The 21,109-nt window shown below is 29.0% G+C and overlaps 4 protein-coding genes across 4 annotated transcripts in view; 3 read left to right on the forward strand and 1 right to left on the reverse strand.

The window, feature by feature from the left end:
- The window catches only part of LOC103571437 (uncharacterized), a 32,284-nt gene extending 21,433 nt beyond the window's left edge, over positions 1-10,851 (forward strand). The window contains exons 8-15 of the mRNA XM_014442654.2: positions 4,034-4,449; positions 4,508-4,720; positions 4,963-5,322; positions 5,414-5,525; positions 5,599-6,011; positions 6,132-6,350; positions 7,303-7,645; positions 7,913-10,851. Coding sequence (XP_014298140.1) covers positions 4,034-4,449; positions 4,508-4,720; positions 4,963-5,322; positions 5,414-5,525; positions 5,599-6,011; positions 6,132-6,350; positions 7,303-7,645; positions 7,913-8,152 — 2,316 coding nt within the window. The 3' untranslated portion in view covers positions 8,153-10,851. The remainder of the gene's footprint in view (positions 1-4,033; positions 4,450-4,507; positions 4,721-4,962; positions 5,323-5,413; positions 5,526-5,598; positions 6,012-6,131; positions 6,351-7,302; positions 7,646-7,912) is intronic.
- Positions 10,852-10,943: 92 nt separating this feature from the next.
- On the reverse strand, positions 10,944-12,186 carry LOC103571434 (39S ribosomal protein L30, mitochondrial). The gene is made up of 4 exons (XM_008549600.3): positions 12,019-12,186; positions 11,798-11,916; positions 11,369-11,495; positions 10,944-11,265 (listed from the first exon to the last, which is right to left on the reverse strand). The coding sequence occupies exons 2-4, from the start codon at positions 11,908-11,910 to the stop codon at positions 10,981-10,983; spliced, it is 525 nt and encodes a 174-aa protein (XP_008547822.1). The 5' UTR covers positions 11,911-11,916; positions 12,019-12,186; the 3' UTR covers positions 10,944-10,980.
- Positions 12,187-12,243: 57 nt separating this feature from the next.
- Positions 12,244-16,346, forward strand: LOC103571435 (iron-sulfur protein NUBPL). Its single transcript, XM_008549601.3, has 4 exons — positions 12,244-12,559; positions 12,705-13,033; positions 13,215-13,588; positions 15,767-16,346. The coding sequence occupies exons 1-4, from the start codon at positions 12,485-12,487 to the stop codon at positions 15,931-15,933; spliced, it is 945 nt and encodes a 314-aa protein (XP_008547823.1). The 5' UTR covers positions 12,244-12,484; the 3' UTR covers positions 15,934-16,346.
- Positions 16,347-18,514: 2,168 nt separating this feature from the next.
- On the forward strand, positions 18,515-20,782 carry LOC103571433 (ATP synthase subunit gamma, mitochondrial). The gene is made up of 3 exons (XM_008549599.1): positions 18,515-18,588; positions 18,958-19,507; positions 20,273-20,782. Exons 2-3 carry the CDS (start codon positions 18,978-18,980, stop codon positions 20,637-20,639), a joined length of 897 nt encoding a protein of 298 aa, XP_008547821.1. The 5' UTR covers positions 18,515-18,588; positions 18,958-18,977; the 3' UTR covers positions 20,640-20,782.
- Positions 20,783-21,109: the final 327 nt, after the last annotated feature.

Raw genomic sequence — 21,109 nt, forward strand, 5'->3', positions numbered from 1 at the left:
AAAATTTCCCGACGCAAGAAATTTTTGTTCGCCAAATAAATTTTTCCTTGTCCTACGAAACTGTTTTCTCTTACCAAGAAGTTTCATGTTTTCACCATATGTATATTTTGAGGTCAACGATACATTGAGTTCGCTTAATCGAAGACTCAATGCTAAAGTAATAAGTGCTGGGTACAAACGAACAAAATAAAAACTTTATTATGAATAAATGCATGAATATAAAAGCGTTATACGAGTTTCTATAAGTAATCACTCCAAAACTTTGAAAATTTATATTAATATCTATAGAGTACCTTATAGTAAAAATCTCAAGCCTTAGAATTTATTTAAACTGTATCTGTAATGGAAACTCCAACTTATCGAAAAATAATAGCTCTAGTTTATACCGTGATCGTTTTAAAAAAAACCGAACTTCTTTATCGGTAATATTCTGAGCTATATCTCAAAAGTTTATGATTAAGAGATGAAAATATTCCTTAAAAAATTTATTAAATGCTTTTAGAATATGAAGTTATTTTATAAACATTTAAAAAACAAGCAAATTTTGAAAATATTAAAATAAAAAATGAGTGAACCACATAACGATAAAAATAATTTTTTTTTAGGAAAATATCATAGTAGGTATCAAATAAAAGCGTATAATTAATAGACTAGTAATGATTTTCATACACATTTTGGAAAAAAATAAACTTTGTCCTTTCGGCATCTTCATTCACTAATTGTATATTACAGATATCTTTCTTTACTTGAATTAGATATAAATAATTTTATTATTATAGTGATTTTTTTGAATAAAAAAAAAAAAATTTTTTTACTTTTTAACTTCCCGCTAAGAAAATTGCAAATTTTCAAAAATTCGGGAAGTTATTGGTTTCAGTTCGATTTTCGAAAATCGAATTTCTAAGAGATCTTGACGTTTTGAGGTTTTAGGAAGGTATCCTGACTAATTTCACGATGATGTCCGAATGTATGTATGCATGTACGTACGTATGTAAATATCTATAACGTTTGAACGGATGAACCGATTTGGAACGTCAAGGTGTTATTCTCCGCAGCTTGCGAATATCTTGAAGCTGAAAAAAATTGAGTTTGATCGGCAGGGCTCGTTCAGAGATGTTCCAAAAATAAACTTTTTTCAAAAAAGTTTTTTTCGGATAACTTTTTATGTTCTCAATGGATTTATTCCAAAATCATCTAGGCTCTGAAGCTTTACAAGCCACGTCGAATGCCACCTCAACCATCAAAATTGGTTAATTCTTTCAAGAGAAACCATTGTCGAAAGAATTAAAAAAAATTTTTTTTTGAGTATTTTGGAAATTTCTCAAAAACGACTCGATAAATCAATTTTAAAATCTGATCAGTTGTAGAACTCAATAAAACGCGTCGATTGCCACCTTAAACGTCTCAATCGGTTTATTCGTTCGAGAGATATCGTTTGAAAAAAAATGGTAAAAAACGTTTTTTTTTCGAAAACAAAGGAATACAAACGTATTTTCGAGCTCGAAAAAGTATCTACGACAATTTTTCGAGCTCAAGGAGCTCGAAATGGACGGGAAGTTTTAGGGCTGGCCGATTTTTTTTTGGTGGTCGGTTTTGCCTGCCAGGAAAAAAATGTTTTCGATGGCAACTGGAAATTTGATTTGATTATTTTAAATGGAAGTCAAACGAAAAAAAGATCTAGCACATTGAATACACGTAAGCCCATTATTTCTTTAGCGGTCCCGTTTTCTACTATATATCGTAGGTCAAAGAAACGAGTAAAATGACAGTTACATGTTAATGATATGGGTTGTTTTATAACAGCAATCCATAGAAATCGTTAAAACAGTAATACCAAGCGTGGGGAACATAAGCAAATACAATACTTTTGTTCAAAATTGAAGATAGTTAATGCAACAATCTAGTATTGTCAATTTAATGATACATATTATTATGACAACTATCTACCACTAGCAATACTTCAGATGATTACGATAATAAAACTTTTTTTTTCAGTGTAAAACCATACGCAAATCATACCATTATTGCTGTTAGCTTACATTTTTATCGAAACATGATGTTTAAATATTTTATACTATATTTTAAAAGTTTCATTATATTATAATGATTTAAAGTTTTATACATAAAGTATTACTTGTCGCATTTGATGTTATACTGCGACTTACATGTAATTGCATATAATTATAAATGATCATATCTATAGTATATTACGCAACTAGAAAGGGAAGGATTGTTTTAAATACGTCGTATAAGATTTTCGTACATTACTTTTTACCATATCTGTAACGAAAAGTTTGAATATTTGTCATTATTTGAAAAAAGAGTAACGCATGCACATATAAAATTAATAATTTGTTTTACAATGAAAAAAGGCCATTCGGCAGCCGAAATGGAAGTAGATTTCATGATATCTATATGAATAAATAGATATATGTAAAAAGTGTATAGCCAGAATCGGAGGCTTTGGGGAAGCCACAAAAAAGTTTTTTTGAGCATCATCAAAAACGAATGCAATAGCAAAATTTCATTAAACGAGTAGCAAGATAAGTAATTTCTTTGGTCTAGGCTTATATATATGCATGGAAATTAAAGCTTATTCAAAGAGCTTTCAGATGCATTTTGAATAAATTGGATAAGTTGTCACATTCAAAAATTATTAAAGGGAGTCAGTAAAAATATGAATTTTTGATATTTTGAAAATTTTGAAATCCTATAACTTCTAAATAGATTGACTGATTTTGCTCATCTTCGAATTTGATCTCGAAAATCGTCTACAGAAAATGTGTGCTGAATTTCATTTAGATCAGTTAAGAATTGTGGACGCTATCGTCGTGACAAACCGCGTTATATCGTATATATAAATATATATGTACATTTTTTTTTTCGAGTCTCTTATGAAAATTTGTTGGCTTACGATGTTTTAAAAATCCTCTTCAAAAATTAGCTCGATAAAAAATTTTTAAGAGGTTGCTTATGAATTTTGAAAATATCAAAAATGATTGAAATTCGGACATTTTACTTCTAAATTTTTTCTTTCTCGTGGCAGCAATAGTTTATATTTGTAAAATCATGTCTATGCTGAAAATTTCAGCACAAAATTTAAATATTTGAACGGCGCTCAAGAATTTTGAATATTAACTGATAATATATGTAACTAATACTTTCAATTAGTTTTTGTATTTTTTTATAACTCAATTATTGTCATTTCACTAAAAAATAATTTTTGCATAACCAAAAATATACAGGGCAGTCTTCAACAATAAAATTTGGTAAGTTTTGAATAAGCGAAAAAACCTAAAAACTGAATTAAAAAATAAAAAAGTATGTAAATAACTTATTACTTATATTTCTTGGGTTATATTTTCATTCATTGTGATGCAAATTGATGGTGAAAAAGTCGAGAAGCTTTATTATTAATATCGAAGGGTCGCTCGGAAACGTTCAAAAGACAGCATTCGGAAACATTCAAAATTCTTGAGCGAGGTTTAAATATTTAAATTTTGGACTTAAATTTTCAGCGTAGTCATGATTTCACAAATACAAACTATTGCTGCCACGAGAAAGAAAAAAATTTGAAATAAAAAATTTTAATTTCGATCATTTTTGATATTTTCAAAATTTGTGAGCGACGTCTTGAAAATTTTTTATCAAGCTGATTTTTGGAGTGGCTTCTTAAAACATCGTGAACCAACAAATTTTCATGAGAGACCCGAAAAAAAAATAGTCGGTTTTTTTTGGCCACCCCAATACATACATATATAAACTTTTGAACCATAAGTATTTCCTGACTCAACTCATCGAACTGAGTCCAGATGTAGTGAAATTTTTTGAAAATTCCATCATAAAGATAAATGCAATAGTTAGATTTCTATGAAATCTACTAAAAGTGATACTTTTTTGCCGCTCAACATGATAGAGATCCGATCTTTTCGTACAGATATAGTAAAATAAATTTTTTATCTCTTATACGTTGTATAGTTTTAAATAAAATAAAAATTATCATAAACCATCCTAAGTACGTAGACTCTCGTAGGTATTTCCACATATTTCACCTGATGCCCCTCCGGAGGAGGAACTTATCGTTCGAGAAACTCGATACTGGGGAGCTTTAAAAAGCGGTATATCTCGTTTTTATACACCATTAGCAGAACATCGGGAAATATTGTCAGCTACAGATCACGCAATTCTATTTCAAAATCTCGAGGAATTATTAAAATTGTCAGAAGAGATAAGAGATGAGGGTGGTGGCGTAGAAAGTTATTTAACTCGAATACCACGAATCACTGCAAGTTATCGTAGATATTTGAGTGGTCTTCAAAGAGCTTGTTGTCTGCTAGTGGCATTAAGGAGGAATTCAGTATTTACTAAGCTGGTATGTGAACCAGCTGTTCCTCATAAACGACGTCCTGATATAACTGGAGTTTTATTACTCCCATTGGAGCACTACAGGTGAGGATGACAAGTGTTGATGTCAACAAGATGGCTCACTCATCTGTTTATTCATCAGAGAAATGACAAGACTACTCGGCCTTGCTTCACCAAGGAATTGTCAGAAAGCTAGAGATCTTGCTCAAGGTTATCGAGAGGCCACTGCCAATGCTGGAGTCATGGAACCTCCTAGGGATACTGGAAGGCCTTTATTAAGTCTACAAGAAGTTGAATCCCGATTAGTCTTTGCTAGATGCAGACCCTTCACTCTTGCAATGCCCGGCAGACAATGGTTTGTTAGTCTTCTTCATCCAATCATCATCATCATTATTATTATTTCATTTATCAGTACTTAATTATTTTCATTTTTATTATAAAGTACATTAGAATTTATATGCATTCTTTAATAAATATAGAAATAGTTAGTGTAATAGTTATCATAGAATAGAAAAATTTAATTAACATAAAATAAAAATAATGATAATAATTATAGTATTAATTTTTAATAAAAATATTTTATTTTGTTAATAAAAGGTTATTTGGTGGAGCATTGGCAAAAGTTGAAGGTCGTCGACTTCAACCATCATGGGCACTTTTGTTGACTGATTTACTGGTATTTGCACGTGTATCACGTGATCGTGTTCTTTTTGTGACGGAAGAGCCACTTCGGTTATCAAGTATCGCTGAAGCATGTTTTACTGTACGTAAACGACCAACTGAATTTCGTTTACAAGTATCCATTACACCAAATGGTAGCTATCAAAATGGGAATATGGAAACAATTCACAGTGGTGGTTGTAGTCCCCATAGTCGACCACGAAGACGTATTCTTATTTTACGTGCACCTACTCCTGAGCTCAAAGCTGTTTGGCATAATCTTCTACAACGTCAAATGTAAGTTAATACTTAATTATTCAATTATTAATCCCTGAAGTAATCCCAAGCCTGTGAGTCACTATCTTCCCTTTAACTCTTCCCATTTTAGCATCTATGTGAATACAGGCTGCACGGATACACCGAGTATGCACAGTCCTGAAGAAAGTCAATATACTGGTAATCATTTCACCATTGCTTGTGATCCCGGTGCTAGTCCCCAGGTACATCAAATATATAAAATTTATTTAACTTTTATGGTATTTAATTATTTATAATAATTGTTTTATTGTTTAGATTACAATTTCAAGAAACTCTCGCGAGCCTGAGGAGGATAAACTTCAAGATGATCAAAATAATTTAGAGTCAATTATAAAACCAATTAATAATTCAAGTCAAGACAATATTCATTTAGCTCAATGGGTTCGTAACTCTCATCAAATACCGCCACCAGATTATGAAGTCCCACCAGAAGAATGGACAGTTGAAGAATTGGCTGCTCGAGCACCTAAAGAATCAACGAGTGTTCAAGTTCACGAACAAGGAATCGAAGATAATGTTGCTGCTAATTCAGATCAAGAACAACACAGTACTACTTCGAGTGCCAGTTTATCGACAGTTAAATCCACTAGCGTTAATCCTAAAAAGAATGGCAACGTTTTTAAAGATGCACCATCTGGATCTATCAACATCTGCCGAAGGTGCCACAGGTGGAGTTTTCCGTATCGTGGATAGACTCTTAGATTTTTATATAAAATTAAATTATCTATAGACTACAAATATTTATTTATTTAAAATAAAAACAATGTGAAATTAAAAATAATTAATAGGTCTGGATGTCCAACTCCGCCACCTCCGAGGGATCCTTTTTCGCCTCTTCCACCAAGAATATCTGTTCTTCCACCAACGCCCGATCTATGTCCGAATTATAAATTAAAAAATGGACCTCAAGATAGTCCAAGTAAAAACTGTATTCCAGTTGATGAAAATGAAAACACTGAAGATGGCAGTGAAGATGATTTAGACTGCGATGATGAGCCACCTTACAGGTTGCTTATTTTATTATTATTTACCAATCCCGATTCAAAAAACAAATTCTAGATTGTACCTCAAAAAATTAAATTCCTTTGATCTTTTATTTACCGGACGAAAAATGATACGATATTGGCACTCTAAATCCTCAGTGAGAATTATGAAGACTAAATGCAATCTCTTGATCGGTTTTAAATTCTAACGAAGCTCTCGAAATCCTCCAAAAATAAATTATCGTTTTCTGGACTGAAAATTTTTTTTAACTTCTTAAATAATAGAGAGTACAATATCAAACATTTAGTCCTCAATAAATTTTTGTATTTTCATTGAAAAAGTGTATGCTAAATTTTCTTTCGATTAACTATTTTCTCATAGTAACCATTATATATTTTTTGAATGGATATAAATAAAAATAAATATTCATTTTCATTTGTTATACTTTATAGAGGTTTCGGTAATTTTTCTGCAAATTTTTAATTAATTATTTATTTTTGGGTAAAATTTTTTGAGATTCTCGGTCTAAAGTATTTATTTCTTACGAAAAAAAGTGAGGAAACCTACGTAGGTAACGTTATTTGAGAAATTGAGGCCTAAATCTAGAGCAGTAAATTTTTTTATATTATGAGGATTTTGAGGTCCCTGCAAAATTTTTTTTATACCAGTTTAGCCCTCAATTATGTAAAATCGCCCGTAACTACAATATTGAGACCTAAACTGGAATTACTTTCCACACGGTTCTCAATCTTCAGTCCAACTTGTCCCTCAAATACCTCACGTAGTATTTTGAAGTTCCAACTGGAATTTGTTTTTTGACTCGGGAAAAAATATAATTTCTATTTATTTGGTTAAAAGTTTATCACTATAACGAACGTTTGCATTCAATATTGTTTAATAAATTCTATAAATATATATTTTTAAGTAGATTATTGATAGAAAAAAAAATACTATTAGAACAATGATTATCTTTAGAGCACTTAGAAGATTTGGTACAATGAGCAGCTTAGATCAAGAAGATGAATTAGATGAACAAGCCGATGATGAAAATCGTGATTTAGAGTCACCACCAACAGGTTTACGGTCTTGGACAGCGAGAGCTAGTGATTTTGTCGTTAGTAAAATGGTTTTTTTAGAGCAATTGAGTGAAGGAGTTGGTAGTTATCTACTTCAACCTCCCGTACCTCCCGAAAGAACGGAATTTTCATTAGATCCTAATGATGATGAAGGCACAACTTCCGGTGGGACATCTGGTGATGACATATGGGGGACTCCAACTTCAGGTGGACCAGATGATGACAGTTTTACCGCAAGCCCCGTAAGTTTAACAAAAAATATTTAATGCTATGTTTTTTAAGTACAAACTCTTTGAGTTTTTTTTATCACCGCCGCCAGATTTTTTCAAGCACCATAGATTAGACATACCTTCCATCACCAGAAAGTAAGAGAATAAAATGATCAACTAGAAAATTAATAAGCTTCGCACGGCTCTGCATGACGCAAATGCTTGTACTCTGTTTACAAAAAAAAAAAAAAAAAAAAAAAAAAAAACTATTAGTACCAGCTGAACCTGTCAATTTCATAGCCGTCTGTCAATGGCGTCACTGGCGAGGACAATTTTGGGCTCACTTTAAATACTGATGATGATGCAGACGAGAGTGGTGACTCAGAAGACTGCAATGTGCCTGAAATCAGTATGGATCAACTGCTGGGTAGCAGTAATTTTTCATCTCTTCGTTGTTTTCTTAATCGTAGACGACTGGAACCACTTCCTGAAGAAGATGATTCATCTGGGAATGACAAGAATCAAGTTGGATGGTGGTGACAGAGGTTGCAGTCCGCGAGTATGAGTAGCGGCGATGATGAAACTAAAAATAGAGATCGAATATTCGCTAAATTGAGCCAAGAAGACGATGAATTTCGTAAAAAAATTTTGGATCTCCATAAAAAACTTTTGGATGTTGATGGAGATTCTGTTAATAATATACCGGTAAAGAAATCTGAAAAACGAGTAACATTAGTGGAAACAGCACCTCCGAAACCACTAGATGCAGGGAGAATTTTGAAACCAGCATTAAAAAATTCAATTGTTAATTCTAGTGATGAAGCTGAAAGTATTTCTAGGATGCTTGATAGAAGACGATTGAAAAGAATGGATCTTGATCACGAGAGGAAAAAACATTTAGAACAACTGAGAAGACGATCAGAAAGAATCGATGAAGTTTCTGAGGATGATGAAGACGAACAAATAACAGTAAGACCTAATGAAACAACTTTTCTCAATCGTTTAAGGATTCGCAGACGTAGCATTAAGTTGTTAAGTTTTTTAAGTGGTAAATCTGCAGATAAATCTCACGAGGAACGAGCATCCAGATTATTGAAAATGTACATGCCTGAAAAATGTACCAAAGGACAAAATACTATTTCCATTCATCATCATACGTCCAGAAGTAGAAGATTTTGGAAACTCCGTAGTCGCAGAAAGAATTATCCTTAAAATATTATTTTTTAAATTTTCAATTATAACATTAAATTAAAAAAAAATGACAAATACAAAAGTATATTTCAATTTAATAAATTACGTCCAATAAACGAAAATTAAAGTTTGGATAATGTTCATCAATTACACGTCCAATCATGAGAGTTTATAAAATACGTCTTTCAATTATTTATCGAGGACTTCCAAACAATTTATTTATTAACACACATTGCCGAAAGTTAACTCGAGGAATTATGTACAATTTATTATTTACGTTTTTTAATAAACCTAGTGCTTTAGGTGCAACTGTAAATGTAGAATTAATAAAAATGAAGAAAACACAATTAGGAAATAAAAGTAAATAAATAAATTATTAGAAATGTTTTCTTCAAACAATTAATGATCGCCTTTGCATTTATTATAAAATTTCTATATTATGCAAATTATAAAAAAGTAAAAGTATAAAAAAAATAATAAAAGATCGCAGAAACGGCCTATGCAATATTAACATTTAAACGTAAGTAATCCTCGAGTAAAGAATACGGCCTAGGTATAACTTTATACCTAATTATTATAATTATTTACTATGGTTATCAAAGTTTATACTTAATATTTGGTAATAATAATTGAATAAAATTAATAAAAATAAGATTTCCTCCATGAGCTCGTTATATTGTTTAAAATCAATTGAAGAGTTTCTATAAAAACTTATTATTCTTCTTTAACGTATGAACAGAAAATAGGTCCGCACGACTGACCCAACGCGGCACTCACTATCTTCCACTTGAATAATAGATTTAATTAATTGTAACTAAGAATAAATAAATTAAAAAAAAAAGTTACTGTTGGTAGATTGTAAAACTTAGTCTTTAAAGACTAAAATGCAAATAAATTATACTATTTGTTGAAATGGGACTTTTACTATCTTTATTTACGTATTTATTTTTGCAATCCTTTATTATTTTTATATCTTTTACACACCTCGAACACGAAGCGGAGAGGAAGTGCTCTATTATCAGCAAATTTGTAAATTTTATTGCGTGAAAAATATAAATCAATTTTCTTAGGATATATTATCATATATTGCAACTAGAATTTTTTTTATTTAATTTAGTTAAATCATTGCCTAAAAATTTCCTTCAAATTTAGAAGCAGCTACTTGAAGTTATTTACAAGTTCAAATCGGTATCGCGCGTTTTGATCCTCAGACAAAATATCCCCCGGACAAAATATCCTCAGACAAAAAGTAAAGTACAAATAGTGGTATAATAAGTTATGTAAATGACTTTTTAATTGACATAAAACCGGAAAAACAAAATAAATTTTCTCTGTTTCTGGAACCAACATTTGCATGTCGTATTTATACCAAAAAAAGTGATACTTAGAGGCAAAAAAGAATTTGCCTTATCCTTTTAAAAGACATCTGAAAGTTGTCTCTGTGCTACTTGGGATAGCTGATATTTTGCAATATTTCCAGTTTGTGGCCACACTAATTGGATCAATTAAGCAATAACGTCGTCACCAACATTTTCAAAAAAATCGAATTATTATGATGAAAATACGTACGTAATAAATGATGCTATAGTATATTATATTCAATTTTCCTGCTACGAAAGCTCTTTATGCAAAAACGAATGAACTGTTTTTACAATCAGTTATTTATATTTTTTCATACTTTGATACTCCGTACTTCTTCCTTTTAGAAAATACCAATAAATGGAAAAAAAAATTTAGAAATATTCAAGTCAATTGACGTGGCAGAAGAAATTGATTAATAAAAAACAAAATTAGCTAAAATATTGATTTTTTATTTTTGTTGATTACGCCATTATTGCATAATTCCATTTAATGGAGCCTCAGATTTTCCTAAGATTGAAAATACACTCTTGTATAAGATTGAAGATACAAATTTATATAAGACCGGTAAGAATACTACTAAAAAATACTCAGTTTTTGGGAATAATTCTCTAGATTTATGCTTTTGATCCCTAATAAATCAAATATAAATTACAAATTCAAAACTATTCGATAAAAAATTCACTAGGTAAATATTGTTTTTTTAATGCATGAAATTTTTTTTTCAATAACAGAAAATTATTTGAATTTATAAAATCTCTTTAATAAATTTCATCATTGATAATCAAGTATTGTATTTTATTTAATGATAATTAAATCTACAATTCATAAGGATTAAGCCATCTCAATCTTAATTCTTCTTTAAGTGTTTTACGATCTAATCGTTTCGGATTATTCATAAATTCTATAGTGAGTCGTTCACGTTCTGGATCAACTCTTGGAGCCATTAGCAAATCACCATTTTCATGAAGCCAAGTCTGTACTGAACTATCATTGGGTAATTTATCTGGCATATTAATTGGAGTTACTTTTATTAAATGCTTAATTTGCCAAAGCATTTTACACACTTCTGGTATATTCTTCACAATCGCAATATCACTAGCCTAAAAGCAATGAGTTAAATTTATTTTTAAAAATATTTTATTTTTTTAAAATTAGTTAAATCCTTTAATTTTAAATAACCATAATTTCAATTAAATTATTTACCACTTTATCTAAGTGCAATTTCCTAAGTACTGATTTATCCCAGTACGGATTGCCTTTATACGGTTTTACACGCTGAACCATTAAGAGTTTTGTTGGTTTTATTGGAGGATCTTTGTGATCTTTATGTCTAAAAAATAATTTCATTACTTAAAAGAAATACTAATTTATAATTAATATAATTTATCATATTTATAGACTGGTACACTCTAAATAATAAACGAAAATTTTTTATGATTTAATAAATTAACTCATCACTCAGGAATTATTTCTTTAAATAATTATCAGAAAAAAAGGATGTGAACTAAAAATTTTCCTAATTAATATTCTACATGTAAGTAATTTGTCAATTGAATGAATTACAGTATCTTTTGATAAGAATTATTTGAGTAATTATAAAAAACAAAAAAAGTTTCAACTGATTTAACTTACCTAGGATAATAAGTTACTTGTTCATATTTGACACCTTCAGTTTTCCAAGTCCATGGTGCTCGTCTTAAAAAATAATTACGAATTTGTGTGTAGCAATTTAATGGTATAGACATTTTCACCTAAAAAAAATAATAAAATAATTAATATAATATTACTTTAAGGTTATAGTTATATTATATTATGAATAACAATTAATTAATTAATAATTTTGTATCACTTACCAAATGGAAAACTGTTCAACAAATAAAAAATTGATTTGTAGTATATGTATATTATGTTAGCAGTATAACAATTATAAAATTGTTTTAAAATTTAATCATTATTGTCAATAATTAATTCTTTAACCGGTTAAATGGTATGAAGTGAATAAATGTGAATAAAAAAAATAAATTCTTGGATTACTGATTACTCATTTTAACTACAAAAGATAAAACAGAATAATTTCAATGCGATTGTTACGGAATATAGTTACTGTATTATTATATTCACTTTATCATTTATTATAATTTTTAAAAATAATTTATTGTAATTAAATTAAAACTAATGTGAAATTCTATTGACTATGTATTATACCACACTACTTGTCAGTAAATAATTATTTAACTATTTTACTTTATTGATTGTTAAATAAAAATTGAGGTTATTTCTCATTGAGAATTTCTAATATTTTGGTGGTAAATTTAAAAAATGCCGGGATCACCTTTACAAAACGTAACACTAAATTTTCGTTTTGTTTTTCGCGATACAACAAAAATTAAACGAGTAAGCATTTATTTTTTTTTTTACAAAAAAATGTATTTTAAATTATGGTAGATTTTTTTTATAAATAAACTAGATAATTTTCTATGCGTAAAAATGTAATAAAATAGAAATATTAAAACTATAAAAATTATTTTAAATATTTCAGTCGTGGTCATCAGTGTCAAGTTCAAATAATTTAAAAAATGAAAATGAAAGACGACAGCAAATAATGGGTAAAGGACTTCCAAAACAAAAAGCTATAGAAGGTGTTAAACAAGTATTACTAGTCGCATCCGGTAAAGGTGGAGTTGGTAAATCTACAACGAGTGTTAATTTAGCTACGGCATTAAAAATCGTCGAGCCAAACAAGGCAGTAGGTTTATTAGATGCTGATATTTTTGGACCGACAATTCCATTAATGATGAATCTTCATCAAACACCTTTACTCAATGATAATAATTTAATGGAACCTCTTGTTAATTACGGTGTTAAGTGGTAACTATTATTTATTTAAATGTTTCAATTTACACGAAATTCTCTTCCTTTCACTTTTAAATTCAAATACTTACAAGAATTAAACAAATTAATTGTCATAGACTTAAATAGAAGTAAAACGTTTAGATTTTTTAAAATTACACCGTAAAGTATTTATAATATTAATTAAGTATTATTTTAGTATGTCTATGGGATTTTTGGTTGACGAAAAATCTCCAGTTATTTGGAGAGGATTGATGGTAATGAGTGCATTAGATAAATTACTTCGACAAGTTGCTTGGAATCCACTTGATTATCTTATAGTAGACACACCTCCTGGAACTGGAGATACTCTTCTTTCTTTGATTCAAAATATTCCTATTAGTGGTGTTGTTATTGTTACAACTCCTCAACAGGCAGCATTAGACGTAGCTCGAAGAGGAGCTAAAATGTTTCAAAAAATGAAAGTTCCTATAGCTGGACTTGTTGAAAATATGACGAGTTTAACGTGTCCTAATTGTTCGGAACAAGTGTCATTATTTGGTGAAGGAGGCACACTTTTATCGAAAGAATTAGGTAGAATATTTCAAAATTATCAAGTTTTATTTAAAGGAATCCTTTCATTAAATTGAAAATAAGAGTATATTTTATGTTTGTTAGAAGTTTATAAAATTATAGATACTATAGACGAGTAACTAACTCAAGTCACTTTATCAGCCAAGTCTTGGCGATAATTAAAATGTTTTTCTACTTTAAAATACTTACATCTATGATAATTTTTATAATTTATCTTCATCATACAATATTTTAAAAAATCATGTAATAATTTCAGTAAAATATTTATGAAAATACAGATTTTATGGGTGTGCATTTGATCCAAGCGCCGATAAAAATAGTAACTAGAACATTTACAATACGACACTAGTAAAAAAACTAAATTATCAAATGATTAACAAAATTTATTCAGTATTTTATTTTTCATTATTATTTTATTTCAGAAAATTTAAAAAATACAGTATTAACTTTTTATTGGGTGTACAAATTAGTTCGGTCCGTTTTAAAAAGATGGATCTGGCTGTCATGAATGTTTTATTGTGACAGTTGATCTCGGTGGTTTCAGAGAAGTTAGACATCTGTCAATAACATTCCGTTCCCATCACTTCGAATTTCGTAAAAGAACTTGTTTTTAATTTTTTTGAATATGTCAAATTTTGTGTTAACTAAGCAGCATCTGCGGGAGGTTTTAATTTTTTGCTTTAATTGGAAGAAAAGTGCAGCGGAAGCGCATCGAATGCTTGTGGAAGTTTATGGTGATAATGCTCCAACTGATAAATCATGTAGGGAATGGTTCCGACGTTTTAAGGATGGTGATTTCAGCGTTGAAGATAAGCCTAGACCCGGACAACCAAAAAAATTCGAGGACGAAGAATTGGAGGCATTACTCGATGAAGATCGAAGTCAAACACAAGAGGAGCTTGCAGATAGTTTAGGAGTGACTCAACTAGCAGTTTCTGTACGATTAAAGTCCATCGGAATGATTTAAAAACAGGGATACTGGGTTCCTCATAAATTGAAACCAAGAGACGTTGAAAAGCGATTTTTCACTTGCGAGCAGTTGATTCAAAGGCAAAAAAGAAAGGGTTTTTTACATCGAATTGTTACTGGAGATGAGAAATGGATATTCTACGATAATCCCAAGAAGAAAAAATACTACGATAAGCCTGGTGAATCGTTACCATCGACCTCGACATTAACAGCAAAGCAAAATTTGAGTTCAAAAGTCATGCTGTGTATTTGGTGGGACCAAAAAGGTGTTGCGTACTATGAGTTGCTACAACCTGGCGAATCTATTACGGGCGATCGGTATAGGTTACAATTGATTCGATTGAGCCGTGCATTACGTGAAAAGCGGCCGGAATACGAACAAAGACATGATAAAGTTATTCTTTTGCACGACGACGCTCGACCTCATGTCGCAAACGTCGTCAAAAAATATTTAGAAACACTCAAGTGGGATATTTTACCACACCCGCTGTATTCTCCGGACCTTGCTCCTTCGGATTACTAGTTATTCCGACAGATGCAGCACGAATTGGCACGTCACCGGTTCACTTCTTTTGCAGAAATAGAAAATTGGATCGGGAGTTGGATTGCCTCGAAAGACGAATCATTTTTTCGAGATGGAATTCGAAAATTGCCTGAGAGATGGGAAAAAGTAGTAATCAACGATGGACAATACTTTGATTAATCTATTAATTTATTTTGATTTAAAAATAAATATATTTTTAACAACAAAAAACGGACCGAATTAATTTGTACACCCAATATTTCAAAAAATCTTAATAAGTTTTTGATAATTTTGATTATTAAAGTTTTGCTATGAAATTTATTGTATTTAAAAGCTAATTATATATAAACAAAATACTTTTTAATGAAAATGATTGTTTTTTTTAAGTAGCTATCATCTTTAAAATTAATATTATTTGAATTTAATTGACTTATAGACAATAAAAAAACAATTATTGATATAAAATACATTGTGATTAAAATTTTTATGAAATTTATAAATTGGAAATTTAATCAACGTTCAATTTATGTTTTAAATAGCAAGTGAGTTCAATCTACAATTTAAATTTCAACTCAAGAATGAATCAATGGAAGGATTCTCTGAACTTACATTTTAAATTAATTATATATGTGATTTATTTTTATTAATGTATTGTATCTTCATTAAAAATTTGCTTTATTTTTTAGGTATTCCAATTTTAAAAAAATTTCCCTTAGATAGAAATACAACAGAGTCTGGGGATTTAGGAAAACCGATTGTTCTAGCACATCCAAATTCTACGCAAGCTACTTTATATAAAGAGTTAGCACAAAATATTTTAGTTTTTTTACAAAAACAAATCAATTCGTCGTAATATTTTTTTTAGTGATTTACAAAAATCTTAATTTTAATTCTCTACAGTTAATTATTAAGATTAAAAAATGAATGTACTAATTATTAATTAATTTTTCGTAGACTATTTAATTGTATCTAAAATCAAAATCATTTAACAAATTATATAAAATTTTACTTTCATAGAAAAATTAGTTTTATTAGATTTTATACAGGGTGGTCACAAATCGGGAAATATCATGGAATTTCAGAGAATTTCGAAAAGTTCCCAGGAATTAAATTGTGACAGTTCAAAATTTAAAATTTTTTTGATAATATACTAGTTATAAAAATTAAGGAATATTACAACAAAATTTGGAAAATCCAAAAGTGCGCGACTCATAATGCTCATTTATTATAAAATAATAATAAAAAAATGATAGGAAGCACGAATAAATTTAAAATATTTACAATTTTCTTTTATTAAAATTTATTATGTTTTCTTTTTTTAATCATATTAATATTTTTTTTATAATTACAAAAGGACCTACTCAAAATATCTCAATATTTATCTAAATTTTTATCTAAACAATTACATGTGATCTGAGACATTTCTTACTTTACTTCCCTAGGTGTGTAATATACTATTAAATTGAATTGAAAAAATTTAGGCTTACCAATTAGTAAAAAAAAAAAAATCAGCTGTACTAGGACGGTAATGCGCAAGCGCCCCTGGTGGAATAAACGTACGGATAATGTTTAGGTATACCCTTATAGCCACTTTAGTTTGAAATTGAGGGTAATTTGATGTTGAAATTACCCGAAATCTACTGCCCGAACTTGCAGACAATTTCACCGCAAAAGTTAAAAATAAAAATTTACGACAATTTTAAACTTTTACGACAAAAAAACAGTCGGTAATGTTCATTCTTACCATTTCGGAAGGTAAGCAAATTTATACACAAAATTTCCAACAAATTTGAGGGTAAAAATATACAATTTTTCATGTTAAATTAACGACGAATTGACATAAAATTTGCGTGAAAATTAACGACAACTTTTTTCTAGTCAACTTTCAAAGTAAATTTGCATTATAATTCGGACAGTAAATTTATTTCAAATTCAATAGCAAGTTGCATACAAATTGTCGTAAAAAATGGAAAAATCCAAAGTTGACGGAAATTTGACGAAAAATTCAACGAATCTTTTGTACAGTAAACTTTTGCTCAAGCAAACTGTGCTATTAGGGCGACATTTTCTGAGAAAGTTGGTGGCAAAAGTTGAAAATCCAATAAGCTGACGGTCACTTTCTGAGAAAGTCGGCGGTAACTTGTAGCCGAAAGTTACAAAAGCTAAAGTTGTCGACAACTTGTCAAGTTGGTCGGAAACAAATGAATACCAACTTTTTCACGATTAACTCGTGTTATCAGGGTAAATTAAGGGATTATAACAGTTTCAACTATTACCTGCTTTAAAGTATATTATCTTAAAAATATGCAAATACTTAACAATAAAGTTCTGAATTCGAATTAAACTGAATTAAAACGAATTTGAAATTTTTAAATCGGTTTTATTCTGTTTAATTCAAATTAAAATTTTTAATTCAGTTTAATTCTGTTTTGCAGAATTCGACAGAATATAACAGGATTAAAATTTTTAATTCGGTTGAATTCAGCTGTCTAATCAGGGCTGTCTATGTTCCATGACTCAATAGTACAGAACCTTTTTCGTTTCCATTATTAACTGTTTTCTGCCTTTTTCTATCTAACTTGAAATTTAATGTCATATAAATTCCTAAAATCTATAGTTAAAACAGTTGAAATATATTATAGACAAAAATGATTGGTCCAAGTGCTGCGCCTTTGTTGGTTTTAAGTAAGTAAACGATAAAAAAATTTGGAAAATCCAAAAGTCGCTCCGGAACCGTGCATTATAAAAAAATTTTAAGACCAGATCAAAAAACTAGACACTTGAAGCTACAGTTTGACTTTTTATTTCTGTTGTACGACCATTTTTCTTCGAATTACAAACTGTTGAAAATTTGAAATTTTTTTAGTATCTCTTAATTTTTGCAACCAGTGTATTTTTGATTTATTTGAATCATAAAATTTTTTATTAAATATTTTGACTTACACATTTTTAACATCGAATAATCAAAAGTAAGCAATATTAATTTATTTTGTTGCTATTTTTTATAGTTCCTCGCATGATTTAATCATCAAATTTAATTATTGAAAACGAAAATATAATAAAAACTTTAAATATCAAATGATACGAATAAAATTTTTAAATCAGGGAAAAATGTGAAAAACTTCACTGGAAAATCGGGAAATATCAGGCGAAATATCAGGGAATTTTGAAATCATTTCTTTTTGGCCACCTTGTAATATAATTAAATTTAAAAGTACGATTAAGATTAATGATATTTAATTGAATTGTAATTAGAATTAGCGATTATTAAAATTAAAATTTAATATGAATACTTTTATTTATTGTATTTAAATATCTATTAATCTAAGAGGTTGTTAAAAGAATTAGGTAAAAAATTTGAAAGTACCGCCAAAAAAGAATACTACGATACTGCGCTCTTGCGTTTCTCTTTAACGATAATTTGTGTTTTACACTTATTTTATCGAACGTCGAGTTAACCTTCTTAGAACTTGTGGCCGAGTTTGCTTTCGTCCGTAAAATTTATTTGGTAAGTTTATTTAATTTATTTTACTTTTTATTTAATTTAAAAAATACTTTAATTTCCAATATGAAAATAGATAATATAAATATATTTTATTTATTACTAAAACTTTATTAATATATTTTAATTACTGTACCGATAATAAAATTTAAGTCATAAATAATTTCCGTCAAGTTCAATCTGATGATTACATAAAAGCTGATTAAACTCTAAAAAATAAGTCCATAATTTCTTACTGACAGATCATAGTTTAAATTAAAAAAAATGAATTAAATGAAAAAATATATATACGCATACATATATATGCATTGGGATGTGTATCCGTAATTATATATATTTCTAATTATTATATAATATTTTTAAAAAAATTTTTAGTGAACAATAGTCTTGTCATCATGCTTCGTCAGACAAGCAACTTGGTCACGTTGGCTGCAGGAGCAGTCCAACAACAACAGCAACAACGTGGTATGGCAACATTAAAATCAATTTCAATTCGTTTGAAATCAGTAAAGAACATCCAAAAAATTACCCAATCTATGAAGATGGTGTCAGCAGCAAAATATAATCATGCTGAACGTGATTTAAAACAAGCAAGACCTCTAGGTCAGGGAACTAAAATTTTTTACGAACAAGCTGAAATCCAAGCACCGGAAAATGAACCTAAACAATTGGTAATTGCTGTTACAAGTGATCGAGGTTTATGTGGTGCTGTACACAGCGGTGTGTCACGTAATATTCGTGATAAATTATTAGCTGATCAAAATCTTCGTGAAAATACTAAAATAATATGCATTGGTGATAAATCACGAGCTATTTTATCACGATTGTTTGCTAAAAATATTCTTTTTGTTGCATCTGAAGTTGGCCGTAAGCCTCCAACTTTCACTGATGCTTCCAAAGTTGCTGCTATGATTTTAAGTTCAGAGTTAGTTATTATTTTTTAAATAATTTAATAAGATAAAGCCCCTATACCTGCTCAGTACCATTAGTCACTCACTTTAGCTGTTCAAGGCGTTTTTTTTATAATTTTTATAAAAAAAATTACAACTCAAAATATTGTTATTGATAAATAATTATTTGTGAGTCTAAATATATTAAAATATAATATATCCAATTATTTTATAATAGATTATAAATTTATATTAAATGACTGTTTTCAAAATCGCGCTCAGCCGGGCATTTTTTACTTTAACGTTCGTTCGTTAGATTAAATTTAGATAACATCAAATTTTTTAAGAATTGTTATAACTATATCTTATTAAATACATTTTTAAAATTCATGAAATTTTATATTATAAAAGAATAAAGTAGTATTATTTATAAATTATTTTCCAAATCAATAAACTTATGATAGTTTAATTGATATTATCTGTGAGCGACTATAGGGCCATGTGTTGATCGAGTAATAATACATGACAACTTTTAGCGAGCGACTATGGGTACACTCAAGGACCTTATTTAAAAAATTAATAATAATTAATTATCAATATTATTCTTCAAGCTACAATTTTATTCTAATTCTCGAAACTTCACAAAATAACTATAAAAAAAAATATAGTTTTTCATTTTATTTATTAATTTATATTGAGTGATTTAATCTCACTCTAATAAAAAGTGAACGGGTATAGGGGCTTTTACCTTCGTGTAAATTAACACTAAGATTAATTAATTATTTGTATTTTATTAATAGATACACTTTTGGATCTGGACGCATAGTTTACAACAGATTTAGGTCAGTTGTTTCATATGTAGTTGACCAATTGCCACTATTCGATAAATCTGCTGTAATAAGTGCACCTAAGCTATCAGTTTATGATTCTCTTGATGAGGATGTAATCCAGAGTTATTTGGAATTTTCACTTGCCTCATTGCTATTTTATTCAATGAAAGAAGGTGCATGCAGTGAACAGTCAAGCAGAATGACTGCTATGGATAATGCTAGTAAGAATGCTGGTGAAATGATTGATAAACTCACTTTAACATTCAATCGTACTCGTCAAGCTGTTATTACCAGAGAGCTTATTGAAATTATTTCTGGAGCTGCTGCTTTGGATTAAACATCTTGTTATTTGGACACTAATTTTTATAGTCTGCGAAGTTGGCAAGTGATTATTATTCACTATTAATATTCGTAAAAATTATAAAATTGAAACGAAAAATGAAAAACAAACCAATAGAAATAAATTATCTTGTTTCTTCATTTTTTTTTTTTTTTTATATTTTGTTAACTTCGCTCCATATATAACAACATATAGATTATTCAAGGATTTAATTGCCTAGAAGATAATCGTAATGTAAGTGTGAATTAATTATTACTAAATTTATAAGCACTTACTTTATTGAAATAATTAAAAACTGCCGGTCGTCGAATGTATTAATAAAAAAAAAATAATAATAATACAAAAATATAGCTACAGTTTAGACTACTGGTTATTTATTTCGTAAATTTAAAAAATAGTTTATTATTACCACGTTTTTATTAACTCGCTTTTATGTATGTCTGTTCGGGTGGAATTTTGTAATTGAT

Source organism: Microplitis demolitor, chromosome 7 (genome assembly GCF_026212275.2).
Source record: "Microplitis demolitor isolate Queensland-Clemson2020A chromosome 7, iyMicDemo2.1a, whole genome shotgun sequence".
Taxonomy (NCBI): Eukaryota; Metazoa; Arthropoda; class Insecta; order Hymenoptera; family Braconidae; genus Microplitis; species Microplitis demolitor.

Excerpts from the sequence above, each read along its gene's own strand:
- LOC103571434 (XM_008549600.3), bottom strand. The coding sequence starts at position 11,910 with ATGTCTATACCATTAAATTGCTACACACAAATTCGTAATTATTTTTTA. Across the intron at positions 11,496-11,797 it reads CAAGTAACTTATTATCCTAG|ACATAAAGATCACAAAGATC; the intron begins GTAAGTTAAATC and ends ATTATTTTTTAG. Across the intron at positions 11,266-11,368 it reads AATTGCACTTAGATAAAGTG|GCTAGTGATATTGCGATTGT; the intron begins GTAAATAATTTA and ends CATTGCTTTTAG.
- LOC103571435 (XM_008549601.3), top strand. The coding sequence starts at position 12,485 with ATGCCGGGATCACCTTTACAAAACGTAACACTAAATTTTCGTTTTGTT. Across the intron at positions 13,034-13,214 it reads GTTAATTACGGTGTTAAGTG|TATGTCTATGGGATTTTTGG; the intron begins GTAACTATTATT and ends GTATTATTTTAG. Across the intron at positions 13,589-15,766 it reads ACTTTTATCGAAAGAATTAG|GTATTCCAATTTTAAAAAAA; the intron begins GTAGAATATTTC and ends TTTATTTTTTAG.
- LOC103571433 (XM_008549599.1), top strand. The coding sequence starts at position 18,978 with ATGCTTCGTCAGACAAGCAACTTGGTCACGTTGGCTGCAGGAGCAGTC. Across the intron at positions 19,508-20,272 it reads GCTATGATTTTAAGTTCAGA|ATACACTTTTGGATCTGGAC; the intron begins GTTAGTTATTAT and ends TTTTATTAATAG.